Source organism: Furipterus horrens, unplaced genomic scaffold (genome assembly GCF_987537825.1).
Source record: "Furipterus horrens unplaced genomic scaffold, mFurHor1.1.pri manual_scaffold_2, whole genome shotgun sequence".
NCBI lineage: Eukaryota > Metazoa > Chordata > Mammalia > Chiroptera > Furipteridae > Furipterus > Furipterus horrens.
The window spans coordinates 208984707-209005935 of NW_028327172.1; the positions used below are offsets into that span (position 1 = coordinate 208984707).

Sequence of the window (21229 nt, forward strand, 5' to 3'; positions counted from 1 at the left end):
TTTCTATCAGTTTACATTATGACATTACCTTTTATTAAGGCTGTTTCTATAAAGTACATAATTTAATCCTTTTGAGCTTATAACATCATGCATTAAAATTTCAAAATAAGAACATTTTTGGAGAGGATATCTGATTTATTGTCAAACTGTATGTAAGAGATAAAATGAATATGTCCTGTAGTAGTGTTTATTTAATTTTTATGACATGAAAAGACTACCTGGGCAAAGAGAGAAATCTGGCCTACAGCTGATTTTTCAAAGTCTTGTTTTCCCATATATATAATGTATCCTTCCATCATTTATTTAGACTCAAAAATCAAAAGTTGCTATAGAAAGAGTAATTATTAAATATTTGTAAGTAAAGTTGTAGATCTTTTTTAACTTAGCAAAATTTAATGGCATTTATGTAATCATTGATTATTCATTGCCATTTATTTAACTATGTAGGCCTTTATTTTAATTAACATTTCCTTGAACAAATTCTGAAATAAATGAAGGTAATCTCAGCATGCCCAATTTTATCTTAAAATTAGTAATTATTTTAATTAATCCAGAGCTGTCATTTGAATCAAGATATCACTGAAACTTAATGAAAAGTTACAATGATTTTTCAAAAATACCCTTTCACTAGGCCTACCATCTATTTTTTGAAAAAACTCAATTCTAGATTGCTTTTTATATTCCCTACTCATGAGGTCATAATAAAAAAGCAATTTATATTTTAAATTTATTTTTATTGTATTTTTTTCCATTACTACTTATCCCCCTACCCACCCCCCCACAATTTAGATTTCATTGATCTATAAAAATTATCTTATGCTTGGCATATGAGTCAAGTTGTTGCTGCAGTAATGCTGCGTAACAACAGCTCCAAAGTCTGTTTCATGCTTCTGGGTGATCAGATTCCCTGGACTCCAGGATGCGGACGGGGATCGCATCTCCTCAGGACTCCAGGTGCACTGAAGGAGTACTGACTATATGAAGCAAATTCCTCTCATGTTGGATGGTGGAAGCTCAAGAGAACTGGGGGAACTTGCCATGCCTTTTAAAGCCTCAGCATAGCATGGTCTGCTGTCACTTCTCCACCTTCATCCCATTGGTCAGAGAGCGCCGCCTCCTAGTAAGAGACAGGCATGATCCTGCTTTCAAGAGTATGAGTGTGTGATTCTGTTCCAGTGACAGTGAAAGGCTGGAAAAGATTAAAAACACACATAGGTACCGTTTTGAGTTTTTAATTGTATAGATTAATTGCACCAACTCTTTGCTTTGTCAGGTTGTTTACAGAAGTGTGTTTAATAACTTAAGCAGATATTAGATAAAAAATTAACTGTCTTCTGCAAACTAACCTTATTAAATATATGTGTGATAGTCTAGGAGCTAAAAAATAGACTGGTGTTTATAGTTTACAGAGTAGTTCCACATTTTTGTTTGTTTGATCTACAGATAAGTTCATTGATGGGGTTCTTATTTTATAGGTGTAGAAATTAAAATAAAAACTTTGTGGCCTGACAAGCTTACAACTAGTGATTCTGATCTCAGATTTTGAGAGACTTTAAACACAATTATCTTTCTGTTACCCTATATGGCATCTTATGTTCCTATCCCCTGCTTTTTCCAAGTTTAGATAAATATCAGGAATATTCCTGGACCACTGCTAAAATCAAAAGAAGCTATCATTGCACTCTATATTCCCAAAATTATATTATCTTCTATTCTGGCCTATATATTTGGATTGATGCAAGGGTAACCTAAGGACTGATTCTAACTTGAATTTATTCATTATCACTTCAGAAAAAGATGAGGGTATTTTCTGTGTAATTTAGCAGAAACATATATTAAACTTCATTATGCATTTCAAAAATATGGATGAAAATTACTGTGGTACACCAGTGCTTTTCAAATTAGTCCCAGTGTAGCTGCCTCAGATGGTAGTGGTTTTATGGTTTGAGGTTCTTCATGTGAATTTATTTGAGAAAAGAAACTGGAGGGAGTAAATTTGAAAAACTCACTGTCTGGCCCTGGCCAAGGGGCTCAGTTGGTTGGAGCCGCAAGGTTGTGGGTTCCATTCCCAGTCAGGGCACACCTAGGTTGCCGGTTCAATCCCTGGTTCAGGGTGCATACAGGAGGCAGCCGATTACTGTTTTTCTCTCACATACATGTTTCTCTGTCTCTCCCTTCCTCTCTCTAAAGTCAATAAATGTATCCTCAGGTGAGCATTTTAAAAAAGTAAAAAAAGAAAAATCACTGCCTATACCAAGTATAGTTGGGGTGGTAATGTTATATCAGAAAATTTCTTTATTAGAAAATGTTTGTTTTCCACAAATACTTTAATATATTACAGTAGTTGGATCGGAAGGGGGTATTCTCCTGAAAAAGCCCATATTGTGTGTTGAATAATATAATATGCCTGCTTTGTTTCCTAACTCTTGAAATAGAGCCTTTAAACAATTAATAAAAAATTTGAACTGACTTCAGCTGTGGATTTCTACTTTTTTTCACAGAGCATTTTCATTCTGTGTTCTCAAACCTGTGGGCCTGTGTGATGCTTTACTCCATTTCCCTGCCCCGTGTTGTCTCTCACGATACACAAAGTTCATTCCTTTTTCTTCATATTTCTCTCTTCTGATTTATTTCATAGTGAAAATAAAAAATTAACAGGCTATGGTAAATTGAATCTTTCAGAAGGCTCGGTGAACCCTATTGTTAGAAAATTAATTTATAACCAGCTTATTGTTCTTATTACTTTGACCCATAATAGTGTGAAAGTACTCTCCTTACAGCTTTCTCTGTTTTATTTCTTTCTATATGGCACCAGCTTAATTTTAAATTTCGACTTTCCCCCTTACTGTTAGTACTCAGTTTTTTTTATATGAGACATTGCTCTGAAGAGTGGTATTTTTATTTCCTTTCATAAAGTTAGTGTATTTAATGAATATTTTTCCCTCTTTTAAAGACTGTGAACCAGAAGAACTGACTGACTGGTCTATGGATGAAAAATGTTCATTTTGTAACCTACAGAGAGAAGCAGTCAGTGTAAGTTTTAGTGCTATGAAATTATTTCTAAATTATTTGCACAATTGTAACATAATTTTTAACTTAATTTGTTCTGAAATTTTGTGATTTACAGGAAAATTTACATTCTTGATTTAGGTAAAGAGAAGAATAATAAAGTCTTATGTTAGAAGTCTAACATTTAGTTTTATCTCATAGGTGAAAATTCCAAAACACTCATCTTTTTTGCTCATTTCACATTTCTTTCTTATAGCTCCCTGATTCATGAAATTCAGTCCAGATCTGTTTTGTGTTTATATAGCCAAAGCTGATCTTGGAGGCCTGGTTTGGTCTGAGATCACCCTGTAGTCTGCTGTCTCATGAATCAGTAGTTGGTGGATAATGTATTACTACTTTTTAGCTTTTTGCTTTCCCTAGAAGTCTTTTGGATATTGTAATTATCTCCTGTGTAAATGATTACATACTAGTTTACTGTAAGCAGGGCATAAACTAGACAAGCAGCATTTTCTTGTATGGGGGGATCCTAATTCTTTATATACTGTTGTAAGAAGGCTGAGAGTAAATAAGAACTCAAGAACCTGTACCTATTTTCATCAATTAGTAGGTAAACATACCTACTTTGTTGTTAAAACTCTCATTGCTGGCATGCAATATATAGTGAATTTATTCAGCAATATATTTTATCTGCTCTTCTCCCTATTTTGACTATAGTTTTGCTAAGGAATAAGGCTACTTTGGCCCTCTGTCAGAGCTAAATTTCTTTTTTCCTGACTCTTGTTCCAAATTTAATGTTCTCTATGTAATTTGATATATTTTTTAAAATGAGCATTTAGAGAGTTAAAATACTTTTGCCGTTTTTAATGGAATCCCACAATTAAATAAAAAATGATTTTTTAAAATATTGTTTTCTTGTAATTTTAGGATTATATACCATCTCTTGATTCTTCACAGTCAACACCAACGGAGGAACTATCATCTCAGGGCCAGTCCAACACTGAAAAGATTGAATGCCAAGCAGAAAATTACCTAAATGCACTCTTTCGAAAGAAAGGTAATATCTGTGCACTTGGTCATTTGAAATTTGCAATAAGTATCTAAAAATCTTTGAATTTTTCTCACACACAAGGTTTTTTATATGTCAGTCTCCTGCAATTTTTATTAACTCTTTGTTTATCCTTCATTATTCATATTTTCAGAGACACTGGGATTTTTAGTCACCATGGAGCTAGTTTTCTATTAGGCATGCTTTTTTGCTATTCTATCAGATCTCTCCCTAACTTTATCATACATTTTCCTTATCTACTATAGATAGATAAGGACTTTTTTATGCCTCTGGTCTTATTTTGTTGCTGTTCTGAAGGCTTCAAAAGTTCTTTTGTGTTTAATAAGTGATAGCTACATTGTAAAGCTGTCTTTAATAAGTTATATCATTTCTCAGCCAGGTTATGGAGTATATTTGCTGGCTTGCTATTTTACTGTGCCTTTTTTTTTTTTTTTTTTCCTTGTTAGCTTGAATATGCTTACTTGACATTAAAGTGTCAGGATCCTTTTTTGATTCCTTTCTACCTAAACCATTTAAATCAAATGAGGTTTGTTTTACTTGTTACCTAACTTGATACAAATTATCAGGCAGAAGTAGTTTTTAAATCTTAGTTACCTGGAGAAAACAGAAATCCAGAACCTTCCTTTTTGTTGTTGTTGTTCTTGGCCAGTTCTGCACTAGGAGTGGTGTCCTTACTTTTTACCCCACAGGCCTTTCAGGGGGTCATGATGTGGAGGGAGGGGGCACGAGGGGGACTCTTACCTCCCAACCTCTGGAGCTGGCGGAAAACGTTACTGTATTCTCATCTTACTCCTGTTTGGAATTAGGGTAACATCAGATATGTTCTGTTAAATTGTAACTTTTCTGTTTTAATCAGTAATATTAAAAAAATAGCTCTCTCCTTTAAGAAAGGAGGCTTTTGTTTAGTCTTCAGTGTTATAAGTTCTTTTATGTGTTGAAATGTGAGAGTTCTGATTAGAAAAATTACTAATATATTAAGAACTAACATTAAGAATTATACTTTCTTAGGTGCAGGGGACCTAAAATCTTTTCTTGTGTTACTGACATACTCAAAATTTTCTGTGTGAACCAATATTAAAAATAGTTTACATGCTTTAAGTATTTTATAACATTAACTTAGAAAATTCTATTCTGCCCTGTATTTACACTTCCAAGCAGAATTATGTTATCAGACTTCTGTCACTAAGAGAACTGAAGGAAATGTACACACTGACACACATGCACACACCAAATTTCACTCACCTTAGAACTCATTACTCGGTCTCCTTTTCCTTTGAGTAATTTTAATGGTAGCTGGAATAATCAGTAATAATAACCTTTAATTTGAAATAGTATGGAGTTAACTTGTGCTCTGTTATCCTATTAAGAGTAATCAGTGCCCTGACCAGTGTGGCTCAGTTGGTTGGGCGTTGTCCTACAAAACGAAAGGTTGCTGGTTTGATTCCCAGTCAGGGCACATGCCTGGCTTGCAGGTTCGGTTCCCAGTTGGGGTGTTACAAAAGGCAACCAATTGATGTTTCTCTCCCTCTCTCCCTCCTTTCCCCTCTCCCTAAAAATAAATAAATAAGATCATCTTTTAAAAACAGTAATCAGTAAACGCTTGGTACTATTTCAGCTGATTCAGGCATCTGGGTCTACAAGAGGTCTCCTACCAATGGTTGGGTGAGTGTTCATGGATATTCAATGACCTCTGCGTTTGGGATTTCATCAAGATTTTTGAAGCGTCACAGAGTTTTTAAGTGAAAGATTCTTATTAATATTTTTGCTTTATTTGTTAATTTCTTTATTTGTAGTCCTTCATAACTTTCCAGATTTAATTAAACATAAGGATTTTTCTACTTGTTTACATGGGGTTTTTTGTTGTTGTTTTGTTTTATAATTTTCTTAGATTAAAATTATTTTAGAGATTTCCAATATAGTCTGACTAAGTTTAGGCTATAAATAATATCTTGTAAATAGCATCAACTTTTTAATTTGTTTAGTTAGTTCTATTAACTCTACTTTGAAATAAAAGGAAAAAATACGTTGGAAAGGTAGGAAATAGTTTTGAGTCTTCAGAGTAGCAAATAAAATGCCAATAAAGCAAATTATGGATGAAGGTTTTATTTGATTCCTGAAAATTTCCCAAACTCAGACATTTTTAGGAATTCTGGATATTATTAACATTAGTGGTACTGACAGTTTTAATCTGTTACTAGTTTTGGGAATATGTGCAGGTTGATCGTCTTGCCAAAGCATTAAGAAATCTGTTACTGTCCTTATTGTAGCCTGTTTATTATCTTTCCTAACTATGGTTTTGGGGATGATGATAATAATTATAAGCTGTTGTTATTGAGAACTCAGAACTCAGGATAATGATGATGATTGATGTCCTCAGTTATGATTGAGCACTAAGCCCTTTTTGTGCGTTAGCTCATTTAGTCCCAGAACATTGTTAAGAGGTAGGCACTGTTATCTTTTTAACAAGTAGAGACGATGAAGTGCAGAGAAGTTAAATGTCTTTTAGCTCTGTGTTAAGAATGTCTGAATCCTCAAGAAGAAATTTTAAAAGCTGAAAGATGCTCTGTGTGAGGAGCAGCTAGGTTCTTGTAAGCAGTAGGTAGAGAAGCCCTATTCTCTGCCACTTAGCAGCCGAGGACTAAAGTATTTTGATTGAATTGGGCAGCCTAGAGAAGACCTATGAGAAATGTTCTGTATTTCTCCTAGGTTTCCATTTTTCCTTTATATGAACTAGGAACGGTTTTAGTGATAAGTTCCTGTGTAGCAGCGCTTTTCATCCTTTCTCATGTCATGGCACACATGAAGTAATTACTAAAATTCTGAAGCTAACCAACAAATGCATTTTTTGCTAGTCTGACAAAAAATTAGGTATAGTTTTGATTCACTCACACCAGACAGCTATTATTGTGTTGGCTGTTGTCATTTCTTATTTGAAAATCTAAGAGAAAAGAGGTCAGTGCCACTGATTAAATAGTCAGGTATTGAATGTTTTAAAAATTCTTGCGACACACCAGTGTGCTTTTTGTGGCACTTGAAAATTGCTGCCTTATAGTATTTAGTGATAGATCAGAGGAAATATTTAAACTAAATACAGTTTGGATGATCCCTTGCATATAATGGGAAGCTAGTCAAAAATAACATTTCAGGTTGAATAAATAGAATCAGGGGAAAGGAGGCATTTTAATTTCTAACTAGTTTTCTATGTTCTTTACTTTAGAAATTCTTCGAAATTGAGTATTCTTCTAAAGGTTAACTCTGAAATAGTCTAGAATGAAAGCGTCATAATAGTAGGGGTTTTGTTCTGTTAATTGCAGAATTCTCTGTCTAGAACATCCTAGATTTCAGTCACTATTTCTTGAATGAATGAACGAGTGTTAAGATGAACTATCCAGATAGCTTCCAGTTTCTCTGCATACTCAGGGGCATTTTTTGTTCTAGATGGAGAAAATTATTTAGCACGTAAATATAGTTTACCTTTTCCTACTTCGTACTTAAGTTTACTAGTCTGTAGAGCTTAAATATCAATTAACTTACTTGTTTTGAAATATGATAAACATAGGCATATAGACATAAAATGCCTTTTCCAAAGCTGTTCTCATGAGATGTGAACTAAATTATTTTTACTTTCACTTCACATTCTCTGATCAGCTGAAGCAGTGTAAATCACTGGTTTGCTATTTAGGAAGATGTATCATCTTTCTTTTTAAATTGAAGAAGGCTACTTGATTTGATTAAATTGGACCGACAATATGCACATAGTAGCTGAATGCATCATACTGCTAAATAGATAATAAAATGAAACCTCCCTTAATCAAAATCTGTTTTCTTCTGCTTTATCTTTTCCCCACACACACATTTAGCATTCATGTAACTACTATTCTGGCCTTTTATTTTTCAGAAACTTCCTCAATGTATTTGATGCATTTAGTTGAAAACTGCTGTTAACCAGTCCTTCCCCCTTAAATTAATTGATAGCCGGGTTTTATATAAATCTTTCCAAGCCTTTTCTGAACACAGACCCTTTTCCTATTAAATTCTTAATTTTTAAGCTTTATACTATGGCATGTAATAAATATTAATATTGCTCACTAACCAGTTGGGTTATATCTGATGATAAAACATTTGACTTCTTAAAAATAGGAGTATTAATATTTTAGATTGTTTTTCTCTAAATGCAGGCATTCTTAAGCATGTAAATTTGACCTGATTCATTCAGGCCCTAAGTACTTTTATACAAGTATGCCTTTGTGATATCGTTATGGTCATACATTGAATTTCTTTTATATAGGTTGCCTTTTTGTTTATGTTAGTGCCATAAAATAATTTACATTGCTTTTATGAGCCACATTCAGAAGTGTTCATGAAAAGATTTTTCTTCTTTTGCCATATACTTGGAGGATATGGATGAAATTCTAAGACCACCCCTAAAATTAAAACTGAATTTAAGATTTTTGCATTTCTGAGAAAATCACCTCTCCAGCCATAGCGGGAATTAAAGGCCAGCTATCAGGTCATTCATATTCACCTAGATTCTTACCTCCTTTTCCTTTTTTATACTTTAATTTGACCCAGTCATCTACCCTTTTACAAGGACCCAGATTCTTTGTCTTCTGGAACTTGTGGTCTTCGGTCAGCAAAAACCCCTATGTCCTCAGTCTCATAATGTTTCCTTTACTCTATTGCTGTAACTGTGTCTTCATAAAAGGTGCTTTTGTTGCCCTCTCATTGTCTTTCTGGGGGTGTGACTTGCCGTGAAGCTGCCCTAGCACCTTGGGCTTTATAAAACATACTGTGTTTCTGGTCCATGATTAGAGGAGCTCATTCATTCAACAAAGATCCAGTAAGCTTCCTTCTACATACCAAGAACTCTTCCCTAGCCCTGGCTGGTTTGGCTCAGTGGATTGAGCGTCGGCCTGCGAGCTAAGTGTCGCTGGTTCGATCTTCCAGTCAGGGCACATCAGAGAAGGAAAACTCTGATTCCAAAAAACCTCCGCTGCCTTGCGGCATACCTCTTCAGGGGAAAGGCTAAGGGAGTAAACCCCGACAGAAAATCCGGAGCCGGAGTCCCTAAGGCGGTTTGACGTTGTAGTCAACACCGGCAACTCCTGCGGCGCACCTGAAGCCAAGCTGTATTGACTCCGTCTTTCCCTTGGATCCTTCAGCTGCGAAGAGAGGGGGGGTCTGCTGCATGGGCAACAGCAGACCCTCCATATCACCCTGCCCAGGCTCTGTAGCTTCAGCTTCACTGGAGAGGACACTCCAGCATCATCGCAAGATGTCGATTCAACACGGGAGGAGACAGATACCGTGTCACTCCCGAGTCGGACTGCACAGCCATTCTCGGCGGTGCAGATAGACTCTTAAGAAGCTACACCATCGTCTCTCGAGACGGACGGCTGCCGATACGATACATACCAAGAACTCTTCCCAGAGCAAGAGACAAGAAACATTCCCATCCTCGGGGGCTTTATGTTCTAGTGAAGGGAAACAGACAGGAAGTAAATTACATTTCTAGTTGAATGGGTATGCACACATACACCTCTCACACGTATATTGGATATATATGAATACAGGGTTGGACAAAAGTAGGCTTACAGTCGTGAGTTTATTCTTGTATTATTATTTATTTTATTAATTCTTGTATTGCATATGAACAACTGTAAACCTGTATAAGTGCTGTGGAAGCAAATGAGGAGAGGACCCTAGGAAATGCCAGAATAGAGGTAGTGATTGAAATTTTATAAAGAGTAGTCAGATGACATTTAAGCAAAGATATATTTTAAAAATTAAGGTAGCAAACTGTAGAAATCCTAGGGGAATTAAGTTTCAAGAGTTAAAAATTATATCAGTTTTTGAAAATTTATAGATCAGGCATGTGAAAGGTGGTTGCCACTCTGATTCCTCAGTTTTATAGATTATTTACTTACTTGTCTCTTTTTGACACACAAAGAAATAGTAGTTAAATAACTTGACCAAGGAACATGTACGACAATATAAATAAATAATGAAATGATATAAGGTAATTAATGATTGCCAGTAGCAAGTAGTAATCAAAAAAGACATTTTAAAATGTTTAATTAACAGATTATAGAGTTGCCTGCCTGAAATTTGATGGTAGGAAGAGGTAGAGGCTTTAGTTTCTATAGTTCTTTGGTAGTTAGTAATGTTAAACCATAGTGAGGTGGTAAAATAGTGAATAGGAGTATTAAATACCTGAGGTTCATTCATGTCATTAGCTCTGAACCATCAGCCAAAGTCATAGAAAAGGCAAAGCTGAAAAATGAATGAACTGTTTAAGTTCACTTCACTTGCAGTTTTTCAGCTCCTGGTCACCCAAGACTTTGCTTGCAACTTTTTTAAATGTGAAGAGGCTTCTCATACCATGATCAGACCTAACTTATAACAACAAATTTTATATGTGTTCTAAAATTTCTGCTAAAGATATGGTATTAAGTATTTGTGAATCATAAACTCTTCAGTTTATGATGTTAGCTGTCCTTTAATGTTTTCATTATCCACTTCATTAAATCTAGCTTACTTAACAAGCTGTAAGACTTTTTGCTTTATAGTCAACATTTCTTTTTTCTTTTTTAAATCCTCACCCTAGGATATAATTAGTGATTTATTAGAGAGAGAGAGAGACATTGGTCTGTTGCTTCCCATATGTGCCCCCACTGGGGATCGAACCTGAAACCTAGGTGTGTGGCCTCACCGGGGACTGAGCACATAACCTTTTAGCGTTGGGGACAACACTGCAGCTAACTGAGCTAGCTACCTTGCCAGGGCTGCAGTCAACATCTCCTTTAACTCCTAGAAGTTAGCAAAAAATATGCTGAGTTCTTTCATACTCTGTTCTTGTTGGTTGTGATACTTTTTCCCAAGCCTGAGTGGCTTAGAGTATCTTTCTATAAAAACAGTTTTATAAATCCTACATCTAGAAGTGTTAAATGCATAAGCATGACATAACGGATATTTCACACTGAGTATGAAAAAAATGTATATCATGTGGATATATATATATCCAGTCTTCTACTTGGTCAGAATACACCCCTTAGGGACCATGAGGTGGGAAATAAATGAATTTACTGCCCTTTTAATAGCTCTTAGTTTCTACATTACTCTTGTTTTAAAGCAGCTCTGCAGATGCTTCCCGTATTTAAACGAAAGGAGGTGAAAGGATTAGACAAAGAACATATACGCATGACCCATGGATGCGAACTGTGGTGTAGGGATTAATTGTGGGAATGGGGGGAGGGGGGCAAGCTGTGGGGAAGGAGGCAAAGGGGGAAAAATTAGGATAACTGGAATTGTATAAACAATAAAATACTTAAAACAAAAAGAATTATTTTTGTGTATGATGTGAAAAAATAAAAGATGTGTTTTATAATAAATAGTAATGTGTAAAATTGTAGACTAACTGATGTATATATACTAAGGGGTTATTTAAGAGATTTTTAAGGATAATTTAGATTCTACAAAGTGATTTTTACCTTTATCAGTTTTAAATAGTATTGTTTTACAGTATTGATTTTAACAGATTTTGAACTAGGAGGCAAAGAATATCTTAATTTTTATATTTTCATTTCCTTGTACACATTTGTTTTTTGAATATAGAGTTTCAGTCAAAGACATTAAAATCCACGGAAGACAGTCTTCAACATGCGGTTAATATTTGCCGCTCAGTTTATAAAAAATGATCCATTTTAGGTATAAAGTGCTGAAAAGTGGAATCTTTAAAAACCATATGTTCATACACACTGCATACTCGTGTATGTGTGGTGAATAACATGTCGCAGCTGTCTTAACAAGTTTTAGGGTACCATAGAGCAATATGGGTCAGGAGTTTTACCAAGAGGCCTAGCACTTACAGAAGGAGCCTACTTAAAAAATGGTGCGAATGCAGTTTCCTGATTATTATTCGTCTTCTCAGTTATAGTATATTCAAGTGTCTTAAAATTTTGCTCTATGAAATAATGTTGCTAAGATGAGTTTTGTTGTGTTTTGTTTTTTATGAGAACTGATACTTACACATTCATTTCGTTCCCCTGCCACAAGTAAGGGTTCCATTTTTAAAAACTTGTTGGAAGATGTACATGTCTTAGAGGTCTCCTTTTTCTGATCTTTTCCTGTTTGTTTGTTTGTTTTTTTAATTTTACATCAGGTTCTCAAATTCATGGTATTTTAGATTTTTTAAATTAAAACAACAGTTGCTAGTTTGTATACTTTAAAAACAGTGATTATCTCATCACTATGTACTTAAAAACAGCAGGTTTTTAGATGCCTAGAATAAAAACTACTATGACAATCTTTTGCCTAATTTTTTAAAAAGTTGTACTTTTAAAGTATAAATATGCAAAATTTTTATTGCCCTTGTAAATAATGCATGTACAGCTCTAATTTAGAATTATTAAAAATGTTTCCTCTCAGTATCCAGCTATAAAACTTCAAAGCTGATTGTAGTCTGCCTTCAAATTTAAAGACAACCTAACATACTAAATTGGGTGATATTGGAAGCTGAAGATTAAGGCCTTGTAACGAAAAAAATAAAATGGTCAAGAAAATTAGTCACAGACTGAAGTATTTCATGTCCTAAAAGATACTAAGTGAAAGAGTCAGAAAAAGCAAAGAACTGTATGATTTCATTAATGTGGGATATAAAACTGCAACCTGGGGACACAGATAGCATTGTGGTGGTTACCAGAGGGAAGGATAGTGGTGGGGGTGGAGGGGGCCTAGTATATAGTGGCAGAAGATGGTTTGACGTTGGGTGGTGAGCATACAGTGCAATGCACAGATCTTGTATTTCAGAAGTGTGCACTTCAAACCCCTGTATGATTCTATTAACCATGTCACCCCAATGTATTTAATAAAAACTTTTTAAAAATATGCAAATGCTTATAACTCTCACCATGCCTATTAATATCTTTTTTTAAAAAAAGACAAGCCCTGGCCAGTGTGACTTACTTGGTTGGAGTGTCATCTAGTATACTGAAAAGTCACGGGTTCGATTCCCAGTCAGGGCACACGCTTGGGTTGCGGGTTCAGCCTCCAGCTAGAGTGCATGTAAGAGACAACTGATTGGTGTTCCTCTCTCACACCAATGTTTCTCTCCCTCCCTTCCCCTTTCTAAAATCAATAAGCATGTCCTTGGGTGAGGATTTTGTTGTTTTAATTTTTTTTAAAGGAGAGGGAAGATGTTTCTGATCAGCTGTTTTTTTCCAGTTAATTTTTTTCATATATTGTAGTTTTATGAATGACAAACTCTAGTGTAAAAAGAAAAAGAAACAACAACAAAATGTGAGTTATAAGCCAGTCACTGAATCAATCTATCAACTCTTTTATAAAAGGTTAAAGTTTCGTCTTATCACAATTTGTCTCATGTCTTTAGTTTCTTGTTTTCACGAAAAGATCCTTTTTTAAAATGCAATTTTAATGGAAAGGCACTTTGTTAAACATACTCTTAACAAATGAACTTTCCTCTCATTTAATATGATATAGTTAATGTTCTGTTTTAAAGAATTACCCATTCTCTGTGGCACTTTGGAACCCCAATAGCGGATTTAATTCTTAATGTCTCTTACTTACTGAGTCCAGAATTCTAGCAGAGGGTGTGAAATGTGATAAATTAGTTTTATAAATTATTTTTCTCACTATTTTTTGCTTAAATATAATTATGAACTATCAGCTGCAGTATACTATTTGCTTTTGGCTAATTGTACATCATACCCACAGCCTGTCCAGATAGTTTTATAAAGTTTATCAGTGATTAAAATTCATTGATTTGCTAATACTAAGAAGCAATTATCCCTTGTCTTTCTCCATATGAATTTATATATTTTTGTGTGTGTCTTTTCCCTCTAAAATGTTTTGAGCGAGGTTTTCTAAAATGTTCATGACATTGGTAGAAGGGGCAAAGCATAACCTTACCTTGAACAAATATGGATTCAAATCTTGCCCCGCCATATGGTACTGTGATTCTGAAAAACAGCTTACCCTTTTTGTGACTTTGTTTTCTCATGTACAAAAGAGACAAAATAATTGTAGATGCTTATATTCTGTTGTCTACACTCATCCATCAAAAATGTAGTTTTATTGAAACAGAAGATAGTAGTTTAGGTTTTAGTGTTTTAAATCATTGACAGGTGTACTATTGTCTTCAGTAGTAGCTTCTGGTGGGAAAAAAGGGGGCTATAGGCTATAGAATTAAAACTAGATGTGTTGCTTACCCTTTTTTCCCCTATTAAATAGCTGTGATGTTGATCAAGTTACCTAGTGATATCAACCTAGTGAAGATTAACATAATGTATTGAAACATTATCTTAGTACCATATTTGTAATAGGCTCATTCTTTGGTTTGTGTTCTGAGTGTTGTGATATATTGTAGTTTATATAGCCAAGATAAATGGGTATATATATTCTACTATGTAGTTTTATCTGAATTAAGTATGAAAAAATAGGCTTTAAAAGATTCTATCAATGACGGATCTTCCTCCAAGCATCTGCTATGCTTTGTGATGTTTTAAGATACTATACATTCTCAGTTTTGTTAATTGATGAGATGAATGTGCAAGTCCAGCATCACTGAGCTGACTTACAAAGAATATTTCATTTCTAAAAGATTTAATAGGAAAATTTGTAGTCACAGGGGAGTTGGATTAATATGGTGGTTGGGCCATGGCTTTAAAGAGACAAAAAACACAGGAGGGACAAAATGATTTAATACTAAAAGAAGATATTATGACCATATCCTTTTTTAAGGAAGACCATATAGATAAATAGTTACATTAAGTATTGGTAGGGCATGGCTTTTCCTAAAACCTCAAGCAGGGCTGTAAGAAATTAAACTTAGAAATATAACTGGGTGCAGTGAGACTTTACTTTTATAATAAAGATATGAATTCTTATGATATCATGGTTTTATCCCCCCAACAATCCCTTCCCAAAAAAGAACCCTGAAGTGTTATAAAGACACAGCTCCTGTGGTTGTATGTTCTCGTTTCTCTCACTTGGCTGATTCCTCACTCTTCATGGGCAGTTGAGATCACCTGTGGAATAAAAAAGAAACTTCAGGAAGCCCATGTCCACTAATTTGTTCCTTGGTTTTGTATTTATCTTCTGCAGGGCATGTTAAGTATGGAGTGACATAGTAAACCAAAGTGAAAGTAGCATCAGCAATGTCTGAGTCTTCATTTTTGCCTGCCTTCCTAATACTTTCAGGGGGGAAAATGTTTTTCTCTAACAATTCCTTTCATGACTATTCAGTAACTTTATGTAATGTGTATTTCTGTGCTTTGTAAATTAAAAAAAGGTTAGCATATTGCTCAATTGTTAATGCAAGTTTTATTCCCTTGGATGAGTGAAGTGTTCATTTATTTGTGAAATTTATTGAGTTACCTTGTGGTACCATGATAGATCACTGAATAGGTGAGTAAGATTCAGTGCTTAGTCTCAAAGAGGACACTGGCATGTTACAGTAGGGTATAGTGGCAATACAAAAGAGAGAGTAGTTCATGAGCTTTTGATTCCCCTCATATCGTAAACTTCCTACATTCTACTGAGGAACATTGAACTTGAAGACAGGACAAGAAGATGAAATAAAATATATCCAAATTGGAAAGGAACAAGTAAAAGTGTCATTATTTACAGATGACACAATACTGTATATAGAGAACCCTAAAGATTCTGCCAAAAAACTACTAGAACTGATGACTGAATTCAGTAAAGTAACAGGATACAAAATAAATATCCAGAAATCGTTTGCATTTTTATACACCAATAATGAACTATCAGAAAGGGAAACTAAGAAAACTATCAAAAAAATGTATATAAAATACCTAGGAATAAATGTAATTGAGGATATAAAAGACTTATCGCTGTAAAATTCTAAGACACTGAAGAGAGAAATTGAAGAAAATATGAATAAGTGGAAGAGTATACCATGTTCATGGATAGGAAAAATAAATTAACATTAAAATGTCTGTACTATCCAAAGCAATCTATAGATTCAATGTAATTTCTATCAAGATACCAATGCATATTTCGCACAACTAGAACAAATATTCCAAAAGTTTATAAGGAACCACAAAAGACCCAAATAGCCACAGCAATCTTGAGAAAGAAGAACAAAGACGTTGAGTCGTATGAGTTCGTTATATATTTTGGAGATCAAACCCTTCTCTGAGGTATCATTGGCAAATATGTTTTCCTATACAGTTGGTTCCCTTTTCATGTTGATGATGTTTTCTTAAACAGAGCAGAAGTTTTAATTTGATGTAGTCCCATTTGTTTATTCTTTCCTTTATTGCCCTTGCCTTAGAGGATATATTGGCAAAAATATTGCTGCATGAGATATCTGAAATTTTACTGCCTATGTTTTCCTCTAGGACTTTTATGCTGTCACAACTTACATTTAAGTCTTTTATCCATCTTGAGTTTATTCTGGTGCATGTTGTAAAGTTGGTGTTCTAGTTTCATTTTTTTTGTATGTACCATTCCAGATCCCCCAACACCATTTGTTGAGGAGGCTGTTTTTGCTCTATTTTATGCTTCTGCCCCCTTTGTCAAATATTGATTGTTATAGGGATATGAGTTTATTTCTGGGCTCTCTATTCTATTCCATTCATCTGTGTGTCTGTTCTTAGGCCAGTACGAGACTGTCTTGATTATAGTGGCCTTGTAATATTGCTTGATATCAGGTATTGTGATCCCTCCTACTTTGTTCTTCTTTCTCAAGATTGCTGAAGCTACTCAGGGTTGCACCAGGAACACAAACAATCAATTAAAAAATGGGCAGAAGGACCTGAGTAGACACTTCTCCAAAGAGGGCATACTGATGGCCAATAGACATATAAAAAGATGCCCAATGTCACTAATCATTGGAGAAATGCAAATTAAAACCACAATGAGATATCACCTCACACCTGTCAGAATGGCCATCATGAATAAATCAATAAACAAGTACTGGTGAGGATGTGGAGAAGAGAGAACCCTAGTGCACTGTTGGTGGGAAAGCAGTATGGTGTTACTCAAAAAATTAAAAACGGAACTGCCTTAAACCCAGCAATTCCACTCCTGGGAATTTATCTGAAGAAACCTGGAACACTAATTTGAAAGAATATATGCACTTCTATGTTCATCACAGCATTATTTACAATAGCCAAAATTTGGAAGCAGCCCAAATGTCCATCAGTAGGTGAGTGGATAAAAAAGCTGTGGAACATTTACATACTGGAATACTATTCAGCCATTAAAAAAAAGAAGGAAATCTTACCCTTTGCGACAGTATGGATGGACCTGGAGAGCATTATGCTAGGTGAAATACGCCACAGAGAAAGACAAATACCATAAGATTGATTTCTCTCATGTGTGGAATCTAACGACCAAATTGAGCTAACAAGAAAAATAGAGACAGACTCTTAGATAGAGAGCAGGCTGACAGCTCTCGGTGGTGGGTTGGAAGGCTGGGTCGGGGGGTGGAGGGATTGAGCAAAAAAGGAAAAGAGAAAAAAACTCATGGACGTGGCCAACAGTGTGGTGATTGTCAGGAGAGGGGGTTGGCGAGGTGGGGGGGATAAGTGGTGATGGAAGGAGACCTGGGGTTGTGAACACAATACAATGTATAGGTGCTGTACTCTGGAACTGTGCACCTGAAGCCTGTGTAATTTTGTTAACCAGTGTCACCCCAATAAATTCAATAAAAAGCAACAATCAATCTCTCTGATGGAAGAAACATTAAAACACAAAAAACAAATGATCCTCAAGATACCCCTCCAAAATATATATATAATCTTCAAATTCTATTATCTTTCCATACTGGACTGCTAGCTCCTAGAGAGCAGAAAATATGTATTTTTTCTCTGTGTCTCTTTTATTACCCTGAGCAAGTATTATATTTATATTAGAATCTTGATAATTGACTTTTAATAATTTATCAGTGAAAGGTGATCTTTAGGTAAAATATACTTCTTTGCCTCTGTAACTATTCCATTATTTTCTAGATGAAGAACTTATTTTAAAATACTTAATAGTAATTTATTTGTATTTTGTTTAGAGTCTTATTTCATTTAAAATTAAAGGTAATAAAGCAAGAAAGCAACATTTGGGAGTATCTTTTATGGCTTATAATCAGTAGCCAAGAAAGAGGAATATTAGTCTTGCTAGTTGAGTATTAAGCCTCTCTCCTCCATTTACCTTTCTGCCTATCACTGTAGCAGTTAGGTATGGTTTTATCATGTCCAGAGAAGAGTACCTTTAAATTGTATAGTAGTCCATGGTAGTTTTTTCAAACTCAATTTATTTAGAATAGAGTTTTTGACCTTATTTGGGTTTTACTCTTGTTAAAGTATTAGATTTTCTATGGAAGGGAGTCTCCTTTTTAACACTTTTACTTTGCTTTCTGTTCATTCCCAGGAATGTCCCAGCTTTAGCAGATCTAACTGGGTGTGTGGGGTTGTTGGTATCTCTCTGAGCGCCACAGTGATTACAGCGGGTATGTTCTACGAACACTGGTGCCTGGGCCAGGTGTAATTCCCTGACATTACCCTCGGGACCAGTAACCTCTAAGCTCCATTGAAGGTGGCTGTGATAGGAATTGGGCATTATCTAAACAACTGTTTGTTGGGTCAGAGATTGATACTACTTAATAGCAAGTATCATAGCTGCTGAGGAGGCAGGAAAAGACCTGTCATGGGAAGTGTCTCAGCGTTCCAAATAATTTCTAGTCAAATTTTTACTACAACACAGGCTGTTGCGTAGAGAAATCTGATCACAGAGTTAATGTATCCAGGGGAACTTGCCTGACTGTCTCCCTGTAAGAGGAAAATGGTTTACCCTCCTCTTCAGTATAGTAATGGATTGTTTCATATCTCTGGGGTAGAAGTTAGGCCAGCTGAAAGACTGTGCCATTATTATTCATCTGTTCTGACCCTCGCTTGCATGGCAGAATATGAAAGTAGATTGTGTAAGAAGTGTAAACTGGATGAAGCAGGATGGCAATGGAATGTCTGGTACATAGAATGATGATTGCATTGGCAGTCTGTGGTGGTGATTCTCAGTGGGGTAGATTTTCTAAAATTAGTCTAAATACAGTTGTGATTTATTTTATTTTTCTGAAAATATTCAGCAACCTCTGAATCTTTTCTACTTTTTCTTGCTTAACATGATGTTCTCTGCCTGACCTCCTCTCTTGTACTTCAGAGTTGTAAGAAATGAAGCAGTGGGTATAGTATTTTATCATGACAATTTAAAACTAGCATGTTAATTTGCTGCTATAATTTCCATGATATTTTTTTTTTATCAAGTTTTAATTTTTTTAAATTTTACTTCCTAGCTCAGGGATTCTTAACCTGGGATACTGCCTAGCAAGTTCATGAGTAAGATTTTCTTAAGTCCATGAAATTGAATGGGGGAAAAAAATGAAGTCTTTATTTTCACTAACCCCTAGCTGAAATTTAACATTTTGGTCAAATATAAATATTGACAGCAAACAGCAGTAGTACCTGTTCTAGCAGTAAATATCAGATATTTTCATGTCATATTAGATCTTCAATTATTATTTATTTTCTCACTGCTTTGAAATCATAGTACATATTAAACTTATTACTAGATTTTATACATGAATGCATTAAGAAAAGAGCACATATTACTGTATCTCACTTAAAATATTTTTAACAATTGTATTTCAGTATACTTGCTTTTGGGGAGGGGGTAATCCTATATATTTGTGTATTGAAAACATGATTCTGAGGAGCCCATAGTTTTACCACACTGCCAAAGGAGTCTTTGCACAAAAGGGCTAAGAGCCTGTCTGCTTTCTCTACTATTTGATCTTCATGCTGTTCCCAGAATGTCACACCTTAAGGACTGTGTTCTTGTAAGTTATATACGCACGCATATGTGCATACACATATTCTCTGCCTCTCCCCTCTCTCATCTCCTCTTCTGACTTCAACATTTAACCTCTGTGATGAGCCACGGCCTCTCCCCATGTTCCATGTGATTTTCTAGACTTCTTCACATACATATTGTGGGAAGAATTTTAAGTTCAATGAATCTAAGCTAAACTTATTTCCATTTTTAAACATGTTCTTTTTCCTCTATGTGTTCTATTAAGTAGTGCTACTCACAGAGGATTAAAGTGCAAGAATCATTTTTTATTTTTTGTTTTTTCTTACTGCCTCTAAAAGGGATTATTAATAAGTCACTAGAGAATATTAATAAGGCTGCTATGAACATTCTTACACTTTTTGACCATCTGTTTCATTTAGCAAAATCCATAGGAATGAAATTGCTGGCCCCTAGTGTCAATGTATATTTAAAATATATTATAAACTACCAAACCTTTTCAAATTTATCATTTCACAGACTCATTAGAAATGCACAAGAGTTCTAGTTGCTTCAGATCTCTGTCAGCAACTATTGTTACCAGTTTTTACTAGTTAATTCTAATAGGTGTGAAATGGTGTCTCATTTTGCTTTAAATTGTATTTCCCTGTAACTTACATATATTGAACACGTTTCCAGATTCTTATTGGCAGTTTCTATATCTCCTTTAAAGAACCTGTTCGAGTCATTTGCCCATTTTTTAGATAATTTTTTATTTTTCAGTTACAGTTGACATGCAGTATTACATTAGTTTCAGGTGTACACCCAATGATTAGACATTATGTAACTTACTACAGGATCATTCCAATAAATCTTGTACCCATCTGACACCATACATAATTATTAGAATATTACTGACCCATTTTTAATTGGGTTGTTTGCCTTCTATTACTGAAAACATACGTATTTATTTTTTTTGTAAGTTTGGAATGCAAATATTTTATCAGATCATTAGTAATGTTTTATATTTTTATTGACTAGTGCTTTAACCTTGTTAAAGTGACTTGTGAAGCTGAGGATAAAGTTTCGATATTCTCCATGTGGTAGCTAAAGAAACTAAACACATAGACAAAACTAAGCTAAGACTGAGATAACCAAGAAGATGAAAGGGGGATCCCTGAAAAGTTGAGAGAGAGTCATGGTAACTTTACTTTTTTAAGCTGGGCTTCACAAACTGTCAGATATTTTAAATGTTTTATAAACACATTAAGATTTAATCAGATTTAGAAAATGAAATAAAATTGTATTCACAACATTATTAGATCTATCCAG

General features: G+C 34.7%; 1 protein-coding gene across 9 annotated transcripts in view; it reads left to right on the plus strand.

Annotated features, from left to right (window-relative positions):
• The window catches only part of LCORL (ligand dependent nuclear receptor corepressor like), a 126220-nt gene that overhangs the window by 42796 nt on the left and 62195 nt on the right, over positions 1-21229 (plus strand). For all 9 annotated transcript variants that reach the window (XM_090267033.1, XM_090267034.1, XM_090267028.1 and 6 more), the window contains exons 3-4: positions 2954-3033; positions 3934-4063. In XM_090267033.1, the coding sequence (XP_090123159.1) occupies positions 2954-3033; positions 3934-4063 (210 nt within the window). The remainder of the gene's footprint in view (positions 1-2953; positions 3034-3933; positions 4064-21229) is intronic.